The sequence below is a fragment of the Camelus dromedarius genome, chromosome 21 (assembly GCF_036321535.1).
Source record: "Camelus dromedarius isolate mCamDro1 chromosome 21, mCamDro1.pat, whole genome shotgun sequence".
Classification (NCBI taxonomy): domain Eukaryota; kingdom Metazoa; phylum Chordata; class Mammalia; order Artiodactyla; family Camelidae; genus Camelus; species Camelus dromedarius.
Window position 1 is genome coordinate 34,555,981 of NC_087456.1, and position 20,300 is coordinate 34,576,280.

Genomic DNA, 20,300 nt, shown 5'->3' on the forward strand with positions numbered 1-20,300 from the left:
ATAGCACAGGGAACTATATACAAGATCTTATGGTAGCTCACAGAGAAAAAAATGCAACAATGAATATATATATGTTCATGTATAACTGAAAAATTGTGCTCTACAATGGAATTTGATACAAAATTGTAAAATGATTATAAATCAATAAAAAATGTTTAAAAAAAACCAACCAACCAAACAAAAAAACAAAACTTCTCACAATCTGCCCTAGTTTTCTATTTAAAGGGTGAAGGGACGAAGCAGACCGCGCGGTGTGGTCGGGCCGCAGACTCCGTCCGCAGCTTGCGAGCAGCTGCAAGGCTCCGACACCGCCGTCTCCTACGGGCCAGAACGAAGAACGGACAGCAAATGAGCCAGCAGAGTCCTGTTTAGAGTGTTTTAACTACCTTATTACCGTAAGATGGTTTTGGCTGAAAATACGGTAAAACGGGTTTAAACAGGCACAGCCCAGAGCGGGGCGGCGGCGGCTTTCTGCTGCAGCCCGAGGCGCTCCCGACACCAGGGCCCCCGCGCGCCGCAGGCCGCTCCCCACGGGCCAGCTCCCGGCCTCGGGCAACCCGTCGTCCCTGAGGCTCCGCTTCTCCTTCAGTAAAATGGGGATGATAACACAGAACACCCGATGGGGTTTGCGAGGTTAATAAAAATAACGTGAAGGGCCGACGCCGCCGGCCCGGAGTAAACGCGAAACAGCCGGTGCGCCGCGCCGCCGTCCCTGCGTGCCGCTCTCCGTCCCGCACGCGCGCAAGCCGCCGCCCGCGACTGGACGGGAGTGCTCCCCGACAGACGGAGCCCACCCAGACGGCGCCCCCGGGCTGGGCGGGAGTGCTCCCCGACAGACGGAGCCCACCCAGACGGCACCCCCGGGCTGGAAGGGAGTGCTCCCCGACAGATGGAGCCCACCGAGACGGCGCCCCCGGGCTGGAAGGGAGTGCTCCCCGACAGATGGAGCCCACAGAGACGGCGCCCCCGGGCTGCAAGGGAGTGCTCCCCGACAGATGGAGCCCACAGAGACGGCGCCCCCGGGCTGCAAGGGAGTGCTCCCCGACAGATGGAGCCCACCGAGACGGCGCGGCGGGTCCCGCGCCTCACACGGTCTCAACGTTAAACAAGTGTGACCTACAGAACTACTCACTTCGTTCTGCCTTGAGATAAAAGGTGGTAACTTACAATGTTGGGCGTCTCCGCCACACATAATAAACGGTTAATTTTAAAACAAAGTCATTTAAAATGCTTGCAAAATTTGACTTGCACACATTTTCAACACAGTATTATAAATCAAACTAAAGTGATCTAATTTGATGGGGTTTTAAAAAAATAAGGTGAAGCAAAATGATAAATTTAAAGTAATATATTACTGACAGATGGAACAAACTTAAGACATCCTTTTAAAGGACTTAATTTGCCTTAAAAGATTAAGACCACAAGACTTTTTAAAAGGTTTTCATTTTTTGTGTTTACTGGAAATAATCCATCCGTTCCAGTTTGAGTGGAACAGCTCAAGTCTAAAAAGAGATAAATCGCCAAACTATTTACTGATTATGCGGTTCTGAGCAGGAGTAACTGCTTTGTGTTACTGAACTAGTGACTTGAGCCAATAGAAATTAATCACTGGGTAAAATGCCACGCGTTATCACTGACTCTGCAAACAGTCCTGTCAGTGACTGACACTTATCAGCATACATACTTAATGAAAATGTTTGTTCTTAAAATAAAAGGTTGGCTTTGTGCACACACGTATATTGCATACACACACATACCCACACAGACACCAGGGATACCCGAGAAGGCGTATTAGTGGAGAACGGCGCTGACGGTAACCGTTCTCTAAACTCCTTTTTCCATTTTTGATTCACTGACAGCTTTTTTTTTCCCCAAGTAGAATTGGTTCACGGTCACACCACTCTAATAACTCTGGAGCAGTTCACAGCAAGTGAAAAAGATAAGATCACTGCTGTATAGGAATAATTTTGAACTAAACAGTGTTATCTGTTGGAAAAGCAATGACCATATAATGTGCTGATTAACCCGCATCACTGAGTCAACACATATCTTTAGGTAACTAGGAGACATATGTTTTGGAAGAATTAGCTTCGTTCTGCAGATAAGGACACGTAACACTGGTAATAACAATGAAAGTCCTATGATATAACATAAAATTTGGCTGCAAGTTGATTTTTAAAGGAATTTATGAGGATGCTTTAAGATAATGCTTTTTATATAAAGCTTAATATTTTGCTTTGTATTCCAAAAGTGAAAATTAAAACCTGGAACTAAACATGCTAAATAATCACACCAAAACATAAGTAACATAACTGGAAGTTTCAAAGAAATTCATAGATTTAATCCCATAGCATAAATTCCATTATTTAATTATAAACTATAAATAGATAAAATTTATGAAAGAAGAATAAATGTAATTCTCAAGATCAATAGTTATTCCCTCTAAGTCACCAACAATTGCAAGAACTGACTTTTGTTGTTCCTACGACATGACCTGAAAGCCGTGTGACAGACAGGTCACGAGATGAACGTCACTTAAGCAGCAAAACTGCTTCCCGCTGCCTGTTGTTGGTCCTGCCATCACTACGGTTTTCCAAAGCATTTTTATCTTCAAACAACCACCCTAACAGGAGACTGAGCCAATCTCAAGAAATTACCTGTTGTAAAGGCACTTCAGTAAGCAATATTTTAAGTGGAAATGAATAGTCACCATTTCAATTTTTAAAATGCAAGTAAATATAAAATGAATGTTTTTAAAATGCAATAAAATACAAAGAACAGACTTGACACCAACCTTCTTTACAAAAAAGTATGAAAAACATGTTCTGATCAGATTCACAGCTTAAACTCGAATAGGTGGCCAGTGGGCCAGAGGGAATGTATTTTCCCTCTGAGAGAAAAAGTGTATGTTTTCATAGTTCTTTCATTCCACACCAGTCAGTGTGTTTCTGGTATTTGATCCAAAAATCCAAAACAAGTTATGCAATTAATCCGTGTTCTAATGACTTCAGTGTCCAGACATATGGACTATAAACATATACCTGCAATCAACCCATCAGAACTCTAAGGATGACAGTAATTAAACTGCAAGATTCTTATATCATTTTAAAAATGACGGATCTTGTCCTAAAAAGCTCATAAGGAGACTGTTCTGGGGAGAGGGGTCAGGGAGCACTTCTCGGGGAGCTGGGGAGGAGGACAGAGTGCTGCTCTCAGTGCTAACGTGTCAGTCCTGTCACCAAGATACACAGCCCGGTGGACAGAGCCACATCCCAAACTCCTTCAGCCGGAAGGAAAAAGTACTGGGTCTCAAGAATTTGCCTCATATTAGAAACTCTTCCTGGGCACAAGGGTAACTACTGAAGTCTTGAGAGCTAGAGAGAAAGACATTTTTTAACGAATCAGAAATGTTTAGAAATTTAAAGGAAAATTTAAATACAGTAAAAAAAAATCACTCTTAAAATACAGTAATTTCTTATGGATCTTTAAAATTTCCTTTCTATATAATGTTTTGGGCAAAAAAAAAAAGAGTCTAACTTAAATATTTCTTCTTATAAAGGCTCGGTGAGCCTCGACGGGTTAGTGGAAACTATACTAAAGTGTTACAGTAAATTAAACTGATAGGTATTTACAAATATCTGCTAAATGCCAGGCAGTTGGTCAGCAGCTATGTACCAACACAGACTGCTGTAAGAAGTGGGAAGAAGGCAGGTCAGTTTAAAGCCAAACCAAGAGAATTAAGTACGTGAAGGAACAAAAAGTTATTTTTACTCCATTTCAAGGACGAGGTGGTCATATGATTGTAAGCACACTCAATCAGATTACCACGGCATGCTGAACGGAAAAACACTCAAGGGTATAAAAAGCCCACTCCACACACGTGCAATTTATTATTGGAACGAATACCTTAAAACGGCATTAATGGGACAGTAATAGTCCTTCCAGGATGTATCAACAGACGTTAAATCACTTGCAACAGAATTGAGTCTTCTAAACATCATGACCACCAAAGAATTCATTCATTCATTCATTCATTCATTCATTCATTCATTCATTCATTCATTCATTCAATAAATATTTAATTGAATGCTTACTATATGCCAGGCACTTTTCTAGATGTTGGAAAAGCAGAAGTGAATGAAATACAAAAATTCAAGCCCTCATGATGTTTCAACATCTCGCAGGGGGTGGGGGAAGGGGGCAAGGCGGGGCTGACAGCATGAAATAAGAAATGTAGCAAGGGATGCAGTATGTTATGGGGATGAGTGTTGGAAAATTAACTAGAATTGCATAAGAGAGCTTGGGGAGTGTGGGGCAAGGAATGTTCAGTTTTCCACAGTGTAGTCAAGGGCAGAAATCACAATGAAGATGACACAAGCCGAGATTTGAAGGCAGGGAGGCAGTGAGCCCCGTGGTTTTGGGGAGAAGAGGATCCCGGGAGAGGGACCCGCCGCCAGCACAAATAAGACAGCGGGGCAGGAGCCGCACGCCCAGCAGGCCTCCACGAAGGTCCAGGTGTGGAGCCCCAAGAGAGAAGGCTGCTCCCACCCCGACCCGCCGTCCGCAATCTCCGTCTACCTTGCGTGGTGCCGAGCAATCCCCCTTCCTGTCTGGTCCACTCACTCTCCCATCGACCACATATCTTCTCTCTCCTCAAATGCCAACCACCACCCCACTCTCAGCTGACGACCTTGCTTCCTAATTTCACCGGGGAAAGGAAAAAAAACCTGAAGCAATTAACAGAGGAATTCTGAGAGCTCCAAGCATCACACATACCCTCCTTCCCTCTCCACGCCTCTAAGCCCCCACTCCTGTGTGCACGAAGTCTCCGGGCTCCTCACAAAGACCAGCTCCACTCACAGTTGTTCCCCTTTCTTCTCAATTTACCTTTCTTTCCCTGGCAGACCCGCCCTACAGCCTGCAGATGCACCCGGTCTCCTCCTGAGCCCGCTCCTTCTCTGGCTTTGTCCACGTCTGTGATGCTCTTCCCCGCAAAACCCCAAAGGGCCGCCAGCACTGGTCCCCTCCTCACCCTTCAGCACCAGAGCTCCTGCGGGGGTGATCACACCTCCCTGAACCCAAGTCCCTGCTTGAACCAGCTTGTCACAAGCCCTTTCAGAGCCGGCCCTCCCCGCGATATGCTTTCTCCACTTGGCCGCAGAGCTAACTCACTACCCTGAATTCTCGCCTGCCTCCCGGGTCACTCGCTCCTTCCCGGCCTCCTCTGCTGTCGCCCGCTGCTATCTCCCGTCCCCAGACCTCTTGTCTTTCCTATTCCCAGTCACTCCTTCGTCCTCATGCTGGGTCCAGTCTGACGGCTTTGACTTCCATCTATATGCTGATGACTCCCAGGCTGAGATCTCAGATGTACTGTTCATCTCTTCCTCATCTGCCCATCTGGCTACTCAACATCGTACCTGGATGTCTCACAGGCACCTCATCTCAAACCTAACGTGTCTGGAGATGACCTCTTACTCTTTCCACCAAAATGTCTCCTGCCCACAATCTTCCCCATTTCAATAAAGTGAGAATCACATCCTGCCGGTTTCTTGGGTGAGGAATCACACAGTCATTCCTGACTCTGCTTCTATCACACGTCGTATCAACCCTTTCAGGACATACGTTGACCTTCTATTCAACACAGATCCATAAGCCGACCAGCTCCCCTCTGCCGTCTCTCCTCACCAAGGTGACACCATGGCTTCTAAATCTTCACTGTTTCCATCTCTGGCCAACCGACAGGAAGTTCCCAAATGCCCCGCTGTCCGTGAAATCTACACTGACTGCGCTATTTAAAACTGCAACCCCACCTGACTCTGGGAGTCCCCACTTCCTGTTCTATTTACTTTTCCAAAGAACTTGTCATCTTTGAACATTGTACATAATTTAATTAATTTATTGTCACTCCCCTCCCCACTAGAAATAAACAATTCACAAAGTCAGAAATTCTTTTCTGCTTTGTTCTCCAGTGTTGCCCAGCACCCAGACCCCTTCCTAGCACGCAGAAGACACTCAAATTATACTGTTGACTGAGAGAATGAATAAAGAATACTTCAATGAGTATTTCTAAAATTTTAGTTTACATGTTTTTATGGCATTTCATTAATAAGGTAAATTTCTGGGTTTTAATCCATGCCTCCTAAATCACAAATTTTGAAGATCAGACTCAAGAATATGCACCTCTCATAGACTTTCTAGCTAAATCTGACGCAGGTGATTTGAGACCACACTTAGAGAAACAGTTTGGGAGACTACTTGAAATCAGTTAACAAAGGATGCTGGAGAAGTGTATTCCTTACCCTAACAAGCTTTCTCTCCTTCTACATTCCTCCTCTCTACCAAGAAGGCCGTATCTTCCCTATGTCACATTTTTATTTCTATCCTTTTTCCATGTGATGAAATATGTGCTTGATGCAACTACCATCTCCCATCCGTTCATATATCAAATATTTCCTAACACTCCAAAACTACTGCGTCTTTAGTACTAGTAATGCATGTGTTGGTCTTAGCTACAGATGACATGCCATAAATAAGTAACTATCAAGTTTCTTTCAAAAAGATTAATAGGAAAATGAAGAAATGTATAAGAATTTATTATTTATGTTAAAAGCTTTCTAAAATCTCTAGCTAACATAAAAGGAAAACATTTGGCTTTTGACCCCCTCCCTTATCCAGTGTCTTATTAAGTCAGAGAAAGTGGGTCATAGCACAAAATCCTGAGAGTGCTGAAGATCTCACAGAGCCCCCTTCCCTGCCTGCACGAGATTTAATTCCAATCCTAGGAAATGCTAAGTTCTCTCCTCTTCTACCTGAAATGATGCTCCTATTTGATGCTCTCAAAGCTTTGTTCAAACTTAGCTTAAATATCTCCTTTTCAGTAATGCCTTTTCTAATCATCCAATCTAAGTAAACTAGCCATCCAACCAAGATCTCACACCTAGATATTTTTCTTGTTTATTTGTTGCCTGTCTGTTAATCCATTCCCTTCACAGAAATCACCCATGAAGGCAGGTCACACAGCTCCGTGCCTCAAGTGCATGGACACGTCCTGGACACGCCCTCGACACACAACTGACAGAAGAATTGTTTTCAAAATAACACAGGCACAGAGAAAGGAGTGCAGAACACAGTGATGGGGAGGAAAAGCAGGGAAGGCTTTAGATAGAGACAAGTTATAGTAACACAGGGTACCTGCTGTAACTGAGGTATGAGAGTGCTCTAGGGGAACGGCAAGGATGTGGGTGTGGAGGGACATCCGAGTGACGGCGACAGGAAGCACGTTCATGCTGGCGGGATGCTCAGTGTACGCAAAACCTTACTTTGTGAAAGACATGTTTGAAGGAACAGTCAAGGTGTATGGATCCTGCATTAGTATAAGAAACTGGAGGATTAAAAGCCGGAAGCGACCACGTCCCTCACACCGCGCGACTGCCTGGGAAGGTGGCAGCACCAGGGCACACCCCGCGCTGCAGCCCAGAGCCGGGGCTGCCGGGGTGGGGCGAGCCCGCCAGGAGCAGTCCACGATGACGAGGCCAGGAGCGCAGGGCAAGGGGTACGTACTGTGTGTCTGAGAACTTAATTTTACTCAAAGATGAGGGTAAGGAGGGAAATTTAAGGTCTTGCCCCTTTAAAACAAACACAGATGCCCTGCGGTGTGGGAAGCACAAGTTTCAGGAGCGCGTGGAAGGCTTTGTGACGTGGGCTTCTCCGTGGTCCCACAGCCACCCCCCTCCCCAACCCTGCTCTTTCTAAACACGTGTTCTCTTCCAGTACACAGGGCACTCTGCCGGGTGGGAAAGTTTGAGAAAGACGTGTATTATCCCATGAGATGAGGGAAGAGGCCTGAAGGAACACTAAGAGAGTTTCATCCAGTATGAACTTCCCTATGTTTACTCCCTGATAAAGTCAGAACACAAACAAGCAGAATTATTTGGGGGAAAAAGTGTGCCTGCTGTAGTGTATCTGAGCTCGACATTTCTTGCCAGTCACCTAGGCTGCCAGCTAACAGAGAGCCTATACTCCTGGCTCCCCCGTGGGTGTGTGGTGCTGGGTGGGGCTCTAGGACCCCCACACTAAGGTCAGTCATGGTCCTTAGCCATGGAAAGTGTATAGTAAAACGAGCAGAAAAAAACTTTAGTTCCAGGGGCCTTAAAAACAAGTAACACACAGGAAAATAATTTCCTCTATTGTGTTAGTGTAACACGAGATAAAGGTAAGAGACCTAAGAGTAATGGCTCAGATCTTCATAAAGCTACTAGCTAAACGAAGATGGTACTGTCAGACTTGTGGATTTAAGAAGCCGTTTCTGGGATTCCTTCCAAACCCATTATCTGAAGAGGAATTTATCCAAATGGAACGTCCTATCATCCGCTAAGCTATGTTTATTTCCTGATATCATGGAATGTTAGAGCCTGAAGGTATCTCAAATGTACGGACCTTTTAGTCCAACTCATGTTACAGATGTAGAAACTGAGGCTGAAAGAGGCTAGGAAGTCAACCGTCAGTGAAAACACAGCTCATTATTGGATAAATCAGAAATACTAGAAAATGTGTTTTATATAACACTTAGATAATTTAAATAATAACTTAAATAATTAATAGTTTAATAATGATAAAGTCAGCTGCTAGAACACCCCCTCCCTGGGTGCTTCTCCTTCTCCACAGAAAAGCTTACAATCCCTTCAGCGTACCCCTTGTCTGTCTTTATAGTTTTATCAGAGACGTTTCCCTAAATAATATACTATTTAATCTTTCTCACCGTTGAACATGACATAAAATGACTCATCATATTAATTCTTCAGTGATTCATTCTTTTCATTCAATTCATTCACATCTAGTTTTGCTGCAGCTCATTCACCTCCCTGCTACAGAGATGTTCTAATGTATGAATGCAACAATTTATTCATTTTAATACTAATGAACAAGTGACATTACCCACCACTATTGTGAGCAATTTTAGTAAATGACTTCTGGTGCACAACGAAGAGTGAAACTGCTGGGTCATAAAAAAATCTGCATGTTTAAGTCATAGCGCCAAAGTGTTTTCTCAAAAAGCTGTGCAAAATTTCACTCCCATCAACAGCTGAAACTTGGTCCTTTGCTCTGGCTTTTGCCAAAATCTGAGATTTTCAGGTTCTTAAAATTAGGCCAATCTGGTGAGTGTGAGCTGGTATTTCATTGTGTGTTTTATTTGACGTTCTCTGACTACAAATGAGACTAAGCATCTCATGTATTTTTATTAGCCAGTCAGGTTCCTGCATTCGCATGTGCTTATCCAGGTCTTTTGCACAATTATACTGGATGTGTTTTTTTTTACTGACATGTAGAAGTTTGTTTTTTATATTCTAGATGCTAAACTCTGGCGTGGTTCACGGGAACTGCAAACAGGAAGCCTTCTGATGATCGAAAGTTCTTCGTTTCGATGAAGTCATATTTATTTAGCTATTTCTTTATGTCCTAAGAAACTTGTCTTTATACTCAAAGTAATAAAATGATGTCAGTTTGGTGTCTTCCTTTCTAAATTTTTATACTTCTTTTTTGGCTAAATCACATTAGGGAACAGGTGGCACCTTTTCTGTGTTTAAATATTAAGTGTTTTAATATTATGTATGATGTTTATTGAAAATGCCTTTAATCTTGTCCCTTTTTGGCTTTTATCATGAGGATTATGAAAAAGTTTGCATCTGTTGAGAGGGATTTTTCTCCTATAATCAGTTAATGTTGTGAATCGCATTCACAGGTGTCCTATTTAATTTCTAAATAAAGGCAACCTGCTTGTGAAACAGGACCATTCATACCTTGTTAGAATCGGTTGCAAATATTTTGCTTAAATTTTTCCACCTGTGGTCATGGTGAGCCTGGCGTGTATTGTTTCCTTCTCATGCTGTCCCAGGTTTTAGAATTGAGACTGTCCAGCCTTCCTTCCAAAGTAAACTGAAGAGTGCCTCCCTTTTGCCATAATCAAAACAAGAATTTTTCGGAATCTGAATTGGAACCATTTGATTCCTGAGTGTGTGGAGGAAGCTGCCTGACTTGCGGTAAATGCCGTTTAAATCTAATCCACGTATTTTCCACTTATTTTGCTCTTCTTCCTTCTTGCATCTAGACCTTCCATCTTAGATCTGAGAAAACTTTCTCCCTGAAGTGCTTTCTGAAAATACTTCCTTAAGGATTTCTTTCTCCTGCCGATGTCATAGTCAGGGCTCACCCAGACGCAGAACTAGCAGGAGATTTAACAGACGGACAGACAGACAGACACACGAGATTTATTACAAGGAACTGGCTGACGTGACTATGAAGGCTGGCCAGGCAGGCCTGAAGTTCCCAGGACGGGCAGCAGGTGAGACTGTGGCAGCTGCAACCACGGGGCAGGGACGACGCTGCCGTCCACAGGCGGAAGCCTCCCTTCCAGGAAAACCTCAGAGGCCCCCACCTGATTCAGACAGGCCGCCCAGGTTACCCCGGATACGCTTCCTTGTTTAAAGCCAAATGACTGAGGGTGAAAGTTACGTATGTAAGACACCTTCACAGCAACACCCAGGGCAGCAGCTGAGTAACTGGGAGCCGCAGCCCAGCTGAGCAGACACCGTCACAGCCACGCAGAGGGCAAGCTGAACTTCTGTAGGCCATGCTTCCACGGCACTCTCACCGGGCACTTCCGCTGGCACAGGGCCCTGGGAACTTTTCTCAGCACTGAAGGCACAGCAGTGTCCTCCGGACTCCACGGCTGGTGCGGGGTCACCTGTCAGTACGCTGCTCTTTGGAAGTAATCTGTCTTTTACTTTTCTTACATTTCCTCTTTATTAAATATTTTAGAGCTGACTACGCTGTGTGAATGAAGGTCTCTTCTAGTTTCCTCAGTTTCGAGATGTGGGATTTCTTACATCTATACAGTGCTGCGTTTCACTGGTCCTGGCCCTGCCCCTTCAGCACCCTCTCCTCTGCTTCTGTCCGCTCCTTGAGAGCTGATCTAAGGATTTCAGACGTTTTCACTCTACCCTTCATGTCCACACACCTCTCACATTTTCTGCTTCTTCACCTCTCTGTACTGCATTCTGGATAATTTCCTTTTCAGATGTATCTTCCAGTTCAGCAAGTCTCTCTTCAGTTAGATCTGATGGGCTATTAAACCCATCAATTTCTTTGAATTTAAATTACATGCTTCCTTACCAGAAGTTTATTTGCTGTATGTTTAAAAATTGGCTTCACAGTCTTTAAAGGTTTTATGCCCTGAACATTTTTAAAGCTTGTCTTTTATAACTTTGGACATCTTAACCATAGCTGTTTTATAGTCTGCTTCTGATAATGCCAGTATCTGAAGTCTTTCCTGTCTGCTATTTCTGCCAGTTCTCATTCGTGATTTGTTTCCCTGGATGTTTAATGACTTCAAACAGTGAAACTTGCCTTTGGGACTTTAGCTGGGAGAATTCTTTGATGCCTGGATGAAGGCCCTCGAGAGAGGGCGAGTGCCTGCTTCTGCCTGGGGCCCAAGGGCAACAGCCGTTCAGAATCTCTTTACACTTGGCTCGAGTTTCGTCAGAGCAAGTCGGAAGTTATTAGTTCAGGCTTCACGTTCCCGTGCACGCTGGTGTGTGGAAGCTTCTCAGCAGCGCTTTCTCCTCGCCCCCCAACTCGGCTTCGGATGTACAATCCCCAAGACACAGACGCAGCCGGGGAGGGGCACCACTGTTTCCTGTTTACCTTTATGCTGGGTCTTCCCAGGTTTATGGGCGCTGAGTCTCCTGCGACACCTCTCAGCTTGGAGGGTCAGCACTGGCCTTTGTCTCCTGTCCCCTCACCACAAACCATCTTCTGAATCCTGCATTTTAAATGGTTTCAGTACGTGAGTCAGCACTGGGCCCTTCCCCGCCACACTGCCAGAAATAAAGCTGAATTTAACTCTTACCTTTAAATTAGATGAGTCTCTCCTGGGTTCATGGCTCTAAATTTTGATGCATAAGAACTGCCAATGAAGAGAGGACCTGGGTAGTTCTTGACCCACAGTCGATCACAACAAATTCAGAGTAATAACTACTCCTCATTTGTACTATTAAATATATTTCTATTCTTTCAGAAAAATCAGTAGTGCCTTTGAGAATTCATCTATGTTGATACCTTTTTACCAATTGATTCTTATTTTGTTCCTCCTTTTTTCCCCAAGCTTTGGTGAAGTTGGACTGCTGTACCAAAAACTGCACATAATTAATGCAGACAACTTGGTGTGCTGGGACATATGTATACACTCCTGTTACCACCACAGCAATCCAGGTAACAGACATATCCATCAGCTCCAAAGGTTTCCTTGTATCTCTTTGCGTTTCTGTTTGTGGTAAGAACATTAGCACGAGATTCACTCTCTTTACACATTTTAAGTGCACAATACTATCTTGCTAACACTGGGCCCTATATTGTACAGCAGATTGCTGGAACTTACTAACCTTTAGAAGTTGTGAAACTCTGTCAACAGAACCTTTTAAATCCTTTCAGGGATATCTTCAAGTATCACTTTCTTGAGTTTCATAAAATTATATCAAGTACAAGAACATGGTCAGTTGTATGTAAAACTGTCCAAGTTGTCCACACCATCAGTTCCACTTTGACTTTCATATTTTACATTTAGGCTTTTTGACCAAATTATACTTCTAAAAAAACCTGCATAGAATATATTTTGTTAACATAATTGCTCTAAGGACGAGGCAGATCCTGAAATTTACAAGCTCTACAAAGTGTCACGCACGGTCACGGGAGAATGCACAGGTGTTAACTCACATCGACTTTATCACAACTGTGTGGCAGGTGGCGATGTTGCTACTTTGTAGAAAAAGAGACAGATACTTACGAACAAAAAGGTATGAAGTGATAAAGCCCTGGTGTAACCCATTCCACCTGACTCCCAAGATACACATGCCTTTTGTAGCTACGTAAAAAAATGACCCCATGTGAACTTGACCGAAAGATAAGCCTCTAGTTACAGACTCTCATGATCACAGGGAAGTAGTAAGTTAAATATTCTGCCCACCCGTTCAGTCCCTGACCCACACAGAATGTGATCCGCACAACTCAGTTTTGACAGTGGGAGGCAGAACTTGACGGATACAAACACAAAAGGGTACCAGTGTTTATCACAACAAGCGTGCCCTGGACAACCGGCGTGGGGCTGCACCGTGTGGCTGACCGTTCAGCACTTACAGACCATTACCTGATCCTCGTTCCAGCCTGGGAATGACTTCAGTGTATATGGGAGCCCTCGAGGGTCCGAGAGCTCCAACTGTAACCCACTCCATCCTTGGAAGTTCACAAGACATCTTTGATCCTGAAACCCATCAAACCAGGTTCTTTCTGCTCCTTAAAGCTGTGTATCGGATAAACCTAGGGTAAACCTTCACGTGCTGGGAGACAGGTATATCCCCCACAGAGCATTTTTCCCACTCACATCATTTTTAAAGCTCCCTCAGAACAGAGATAAACAGTGTTGGACTGGTCACCATGCTGACTTCTTTACTTATCTAAGTTGAAGGTTATTTTGAGTTTTTGTCTCTTTCTTCTTAGCCAAAGGAACTGCTATCAGCCCACCAGCTTCTCAAAGGCACTGCTGAGCTGTTATTCACGTCTGTGCCCTGGCCCTGCGCACAGCTGATGACACACCGCAGGTCTTCACTGAACGCTGAATTCAGAGAGCTAACTTTACACTTAAATTGTCATGTGGAATAAGAAAAGTAAGTGTTAAGAACTTACTTTAAATTATTTAAACGGACACTAACCTGGATGAAGAGACTCGCTGTGGTCGCACAGTGCGGGGAAGGAAACAGGGCATCTAAACCGCCCGATTTCTCATGTGAAGCTGCTGCTTTTTGAAATCACAATTATATTTGCTGAGCCAGAAGTCCAGATGCACAGTATGACTGTAAGTTTTTTCTGAACTTTGAATTTGTGATTATGAAAAGTCTTAACAACGCTTAAAAAGTACCTTATTTATGAATTGTTTTCACAAGCTGGACTACACTGGTCCTATAAAAACGCAGCACATTTGCCGCATGGGTCTACCCCTCCAGGATGGCCCTTCTGAGACACCTTACATCACACGGTCACGCTGCCACCCTGCTGGGCGGGGGACCTCTCCTCTCAGACCATCGGCTGAACAGCTTTCGATGAGGAACTTTTTAACAATGAAGTTTAGACACACTTTACAGTGATAAACATGTTACACATTTCTCTTAGATTCCTGTAATCTTCCGTTACAGAACAAAATGTAGAGGTCCACTCTTACCTGCTTAAAAAGTTGGAGGTTAACTGCAGTTTCCAAGAACTGTTTCATCACACTTGAACGGTGCTTTACAAAGCTCTCCTCGCAAAAGGTGATGGGCTCACCCTGGAGAGAAATAAAGGATTTTAGGATGTCAACAGAAAGGCAGAGAGAACGTGTTCACCTAAAGAGAAGCATGGGGCTCACGAGGGAGTGCAAGACAGAACCAACTTCGAGGGGCTTGGAGTGTGGAGAGCATTGAAAGCAGCACACACATCTGAAAAAGTCCAACAATTATATTTCATCCTGATTAGAAAATAGTCTTACTGTAAAAACCACTGCGTGATTTTTGCCATTTATAGTATGATCATGCATTTCTTTTTAAATTAATTAAACAGTTGTCAATCACATTCTCTTGGCGATTGCAAATACAATTCGGACTGGGTACTTTCTGGGACAAGTCCCACATGGCATCTGCCTTAATTGATCCTATTTGCTAAGTAATCACAACTTTGCAAATGTCTTGTGGTGGCTGAGCCTCTGTTAGATGTTCCTCCTTCAAGTAACAAGGACTCTAATTCGAAACACAGATCCACTTGTCCCGTGGATCCCATGCATGACTTCAGAGCCCGTCCCTCACTGGTGGGTCCCTGCCACCTGCTGTTTCCCTCAACAGCCTGAAGGGTCCTTTGGCCCATTCGATACAGATGAAGATAAGTGACTGGACTTTACGATCAAAGTGAAAACAGATTAGTGACAGTGATTCGGTCCTTATAGTAGACCTTGTAGCAATCTTCACACTGCAGCAAAAAGGAAAAAAAGAGTTTGTCTACCTTAATAAACTTTGAAAAAATATTAATTATGATTTAATTTTAAGGAAGCATCAATGCCTTGATTCTAGGTAGTTGTAAGTAAAATTCTGAAAACTGGTTCCCGCATGAACAGAATAAGACGACCAAATCTATGTAATCCAAGCAAATCACTGTCTGATGGAAGTTAAAGACACCACAGAACCACGCTGTTCCACGCGGCAGCCATTAGTCCCATGGAGCTATTTAAATTTAAATGTATTAAAATTAAAGCTAAATTCATTTCCTCAGTCACACCAGCCACATTTGAAATACTCAGTGGCCACAAGGGCCTAGTGGCTCCTGAATCAGACAGCACAGATACAGAGTATTTCCTTCATCACAAAAAGTCCTCTTGGACAGCTTGCTGTAGAGGGGAGAAAATAAAATTCAAATAAAGTATTAGAGAAGATAATTAGATAATTTGCTAATTGGTGTCACCTGTACCACCAGCAGCCAGAAGCCAACGAGCCATAACAAAACTAACATCACACACTTCCGTATTGACTGTTGCCACTCTTAAGTGCTTCAGAATGACTTTTAAATACCTATTTTAAAAATTGGATTAATTTACAGAAATATATTTTGGATAATCAAAAACATACCTTATTTGCCACTATCACAGAACTTACAATGTAATGGGGAGGAAACAACAAACAAGCAAATCCACCGAAGGTAAAGATCTGTTGTTTTGTATCAGCAACACACCCGGTCACACTGGGAGCCCGACAGACATTTTAGGAGTGAGCAATCGAAACAGCAGTGAGTTGAAGTCTTGCTCCATACGACACGTTAGCTTCTCAAAAGCAAATACAGGTTTTAAAAATAAACAAAACCACTGCCTCTAACGGCAGCTCCAGCTACATCACTGCTATTACAAAGAAATCAGTACGACTGAAAATTTTAGCTTTTTTTTTGATAGATTTTTCCCCAAACATGTGAGAGAGATTTTATTACCACCTATGATTTGTCTAAAAGTTGTCATTAATACTGCAGAACAGTCTTGTATTCAAACACAAACTTATGGTTACCAGAGGGAGAAAGGGTTGGGAAGGGATAAACTGGGGGCTCAAGATTTGCAGATACTAACTAATATACATATAGAACAGATAAACAACAAGTTCCTTCTGTACAGCACAGGGAACTACATTCAATGTCTTATAGTAACCTATGGTGAAAAAGAGCATAAAAATGAATATATACGCATGTTCATATGTGACTGAAGCACCGTGCTGTACACCAGAAACTGACACAGCCTAGTAAAATGACCATACTTCAATTAAAAAAAAAAAAGTTCTATCTCCAACTGAAAACTTCAGACGTCCTGTTCCGAGCAGGAGTATCTTTTGGCTGGAGGGCGGGGAGGGCAGGGGCAGAGAGTGTCCAGGCAAGGGATGGGGAGGGGAGCTAAGTTGACCTGTGCTCTCTCAAGGGTCAGGCATAACTTAGTCACTAGCCAAAGAGAACTACCCTGGGAGTACCCTGCCCTCATTAATCTTCCAGCAATTGCCGCCATCTTTCAAGAGAAGGAGTAAGGAGAAAGCTCAGATTTGCTGTCCACCCATTTTTGATGACACCAGTCATGCTCAGAGCTTCCAACTGAACCTCCTACAACTGACAGTTTGTTCACTACGAGTCTTAATGATAATGAGGAAGACACATCTTAGAATCTTATCTCAGGAGAAAGTAAGTCTGGATTAACAACGCTGTCAAGCTTTATATATTAACACACAAGAATCTCAATCACTGCCACCCTGGGGGTGTGTCCTAGGAGGCAGACAGTAAACGACTCCCCATGCGAGTCCCTTTAAGTCCCAGTCGAGCTGAAGGGCGTGGTGAGAAGGAACTCTGCTGAGGCTCTTCTGATTTACTGAGGATCTGATTACAGGCCGGGATTAGGACTGAATGCTTCTCAGAAACTGTCCTGTTCCAAGGGAGGAGGCTTTATGCCCAGTGCTGCCCGTAAATCCGCAGCGCACGCCTGCAGGATGGAAGGTTTAACATGGGGGCAACCGTGGCTCCACCGCGGGAGCGGGAGCTAGTTTTGAAAACAAATGGAAGCTTCACAACACCGACATGGAAAAGGCATGTGGACAGGAAGTGGCTGGTGAGTCTGGAGACGGCACGGATCAGCGGCAGCACCACAGCGAGGCAATGGAAGGCCGGCTGAGGCCTAGTGGCTAACGGAGCAAGCGACAGACAGTCCCAGAGGGAAGGAGGACTGGAAGAGGTTAGACTGTTTTAAGAAGGGCTATGTCTCAGGTTCTATATCATCCTCTGGAACAGGAAACTTGGCAAAAAAAAAAAGAAAAAAGTCCAAAACAACAGACAGTCTTCACGCTTTAAGGTGCACGACTTAGCAAAAGTTCACAGTGCAAAAAAGTTACAGTATCAGGAAGAGTATTGCCGTACAGACAGATGTAACACCGCCCGAAGTGTCGGCACACTGCTTACTCTTTCCCTTAATGCGTTCGGACTTAACGTGCAAACTCACTGTTATGTAAGGATGTAAACAAACTAAGCAAAAAAGTCTGCGCAGCGATGGCTTATTTAAACTGTTAAATCTCTGAGAGATTCTGCTCCCAGCTCTCTCATGGGAATATTAAAATATATTTAGGTTCTAACAGGAAACAGGAATGAAAGATTTTTCCCGGGTTAGACAGCATTTTTCTTCCAAGTGTGCCACTGCTACGACTATGGAAGGTCCTGCCCGTTTACTCCTAGAGCTGAGGAACCACGAACAGAATACGTTCTCCTACTGCTGAAAATCATTCATGGAAAAATCTCATTCAAATCATAAACTTTAGTTATTATTAATAGCAAACATCTTATGTACATATATGAACTTCTCCTAAAGTTATCAGATATGTCTTGAAAAAATGTAGGTTTCAGTGTTGCATTTGGCTATGATTCTGCAAATTAAGATGGGAAAAGAAATTGATCTTTCTAGACAGCTGATTTTAGCACTTTGGTCAAACTTGCACACTTTAAAAGATTAATTAATTTATGTATTAATGTTACACATACTATGAAAAAAATACTTCTTTTCCTCCCCAGATTTGAAGGAAGAAGAGTCTCTATTCTATGAAACATACGACCAGTGATGTGAAGACGGAACCCTCACTACCCCGTCCCCGGCCCTCCTGCCTCGTGCCAGTGTTGCACAACTTTTATACATTTTTGCTAAAAAAAGTTGAGCAAAATTTCCTCCCTGCTGATATAAAAACGAGAGAGTGCTGTAAAAGCAAGCACGTTCCATGAGGACGCCAAATCCACAGCAGATATCCCTCGTGTAGAAACCATCTACCGAGTGAAAGGCATCCACTCGAGCTCGGGTGATGGGTGAGCTTCAGTCACCATCACACCGAGAGGGATGAGTAAACAAGCTTTCCAGCTTGTATTTTAAAATCTCTAACGAGCTGGCAGTTACAAATGTACTAGATGGCAGCTTTAAGGTGAAGATTCAGTAAATGGCCATTTAAATTATGAACGTCAATCCTCTACTTATGTTGCCTGGACTTAATCGCAAAATATTACTTACTGATAATGTTTTAAAGGAATCCAATACGAAAAAATTTCTGAAAGACAACTCCTCCAGCTCCTCCAGCAGCGGCCCCGATGACTAACTCATCTTTATTTTAAAAAGAATTCCCTTTTTATCCGTTAGCAAGATTCACGGCAGCCCAGAAAAGCTTGAGTGCTTGAAACAAATGACATCGTATCCTAAATACTCAGAGGAATAGATTTAAGTATCACTTCCATGCTCTTAGGGTAACAAAGTGTATGCTTTTGAATAAATTAAGCAACATTTTAACTCAAACATTTCTTTAGCACTAGAAGCAGAGCTTGTGAGATAAATGATAGACAGAGATACAACTGACGCCCCTTTATTAGTTATTTAGTGTAATCATTTAAAAATGCTCTCATGTTTATGACAATGTTCATCTTTTCGAGGATCAAAGGAGGGTACTTTAGTTATGTGAAAGGAATTTTCCTTACCAAATTTACTTCATTTTTAATGATCATAGCTAATACAGAGAGCGTTACCTATATGCCAGGCACTGTTCTAAGTGGCTTACATATACGAACTCATTTTATCCTCTAAATAACCCAAGAAGTATTATTACCCCTTTTTTTTTTTAACATGTGAGGAAACTAAAGCACTAAGAGGGTAATCTGCCGAAAGTCGTCCACTGTCACAGAATGAAGAGTCAGCCCCAAGCGATCTGGTTTCAGGGTCTGCACCCTTATAACTTTCCTTAAATTTATTTAGCACATTAGTTTGATCTTCCATTTTTGAATTTTTAAAACGTAGCTAACTTGCTGCTGGCTAAAATCCAAAAGCAGCAGAATTGTTTTATTTAAATCACTTTCCAGAAACTTTAAGGAATTTCGTCGTTTTCTCTGTAATTACGAGCAGGTACAACTGATTTGTCAGTCGTGCCGGCGTGTCACTCAGAGAGTGAGGCTGGGCACTGTGAGAAAAGCAGCGTGTTAGGAGTGGCCATTCAGACGTCCTAAGTGCTTGTTTTATAAAATAAGTTACTCTTTGGCAGTATTTAGCAGGTGTATTTGAAAATGAATATTCAGATCATCCTGAGGGGCTTCCCTCCCAGTCGACATCCGACTGGCTCCCCAGTGCCACCGCAGGGGACCGGACGGAAGAGGGCAGCGGTCTGAGCAGTGGCAGTCACCCCAGGAGACAAAGCCACACGTGGAACTTACAGCAGGAACAACAGCCTCCCCAGCTTACACACACACTGTGAGATGTCTACACCAGGTGCTCCTTTTGAGAGAATTCCTAAGATTTTGTATCGTTCGGTCAGTCTGTACATAAACGTACACTGCGTGTCTTCCTGCATCTTCATTTAGAAGACATGCACGTCCAGAACACTTACCTCAAGGAGCATGTGATAGGCCAACAGGGCCGAATGGAGGGGGACCACTCCACACAGAGCAAGAGCAGGCCTGTGGACGGAACGGATCCAGACCCAGGCCCCACGGGTCACCAGCTGGGAAACTTACTCAAGTTTTTAAAAGTCTATGAGCATTAGTTTTCTTATCCTTAAAATGAATAGGGTAATATTTTGAAGGCTTGTAAAGATCAAATGAGAGAGTTTATTTAAAGGGCCCCTCAGTGCGTGGTACCCAGTGGGCTTCCAATGGTCAGTTATTGTTTTAATAACAATAGATAAATCATTAACATCAGC

General features: G+C 43.4%; 1 protein-coding gene across 3 annotated transcripts in view; it reads right to left on the reverse strand.

The window, feature by feature from the left end:
- Window positions 1–20,300, reverse strand: part of DENND1B (DENN domain containing 1B) — a 206,821-nt gene that overhangs the window by 39,453 nt on the left and 147,068 nt on the right. For all 3 annotated transcript variants that reach the window (XM_064477293.1, XM_031438344.2, XM_064477292.1), the window contains one exon: window positions 14,267–14,368. In XM_064477293.1, coding sequence (XP_064333363.1) covers window positions 14,267–14,368 — 102 coding nt within the window. The remainder of the gene's footprint in view (window positions 1–14,266; window positions 14,369–20,300) is intronic.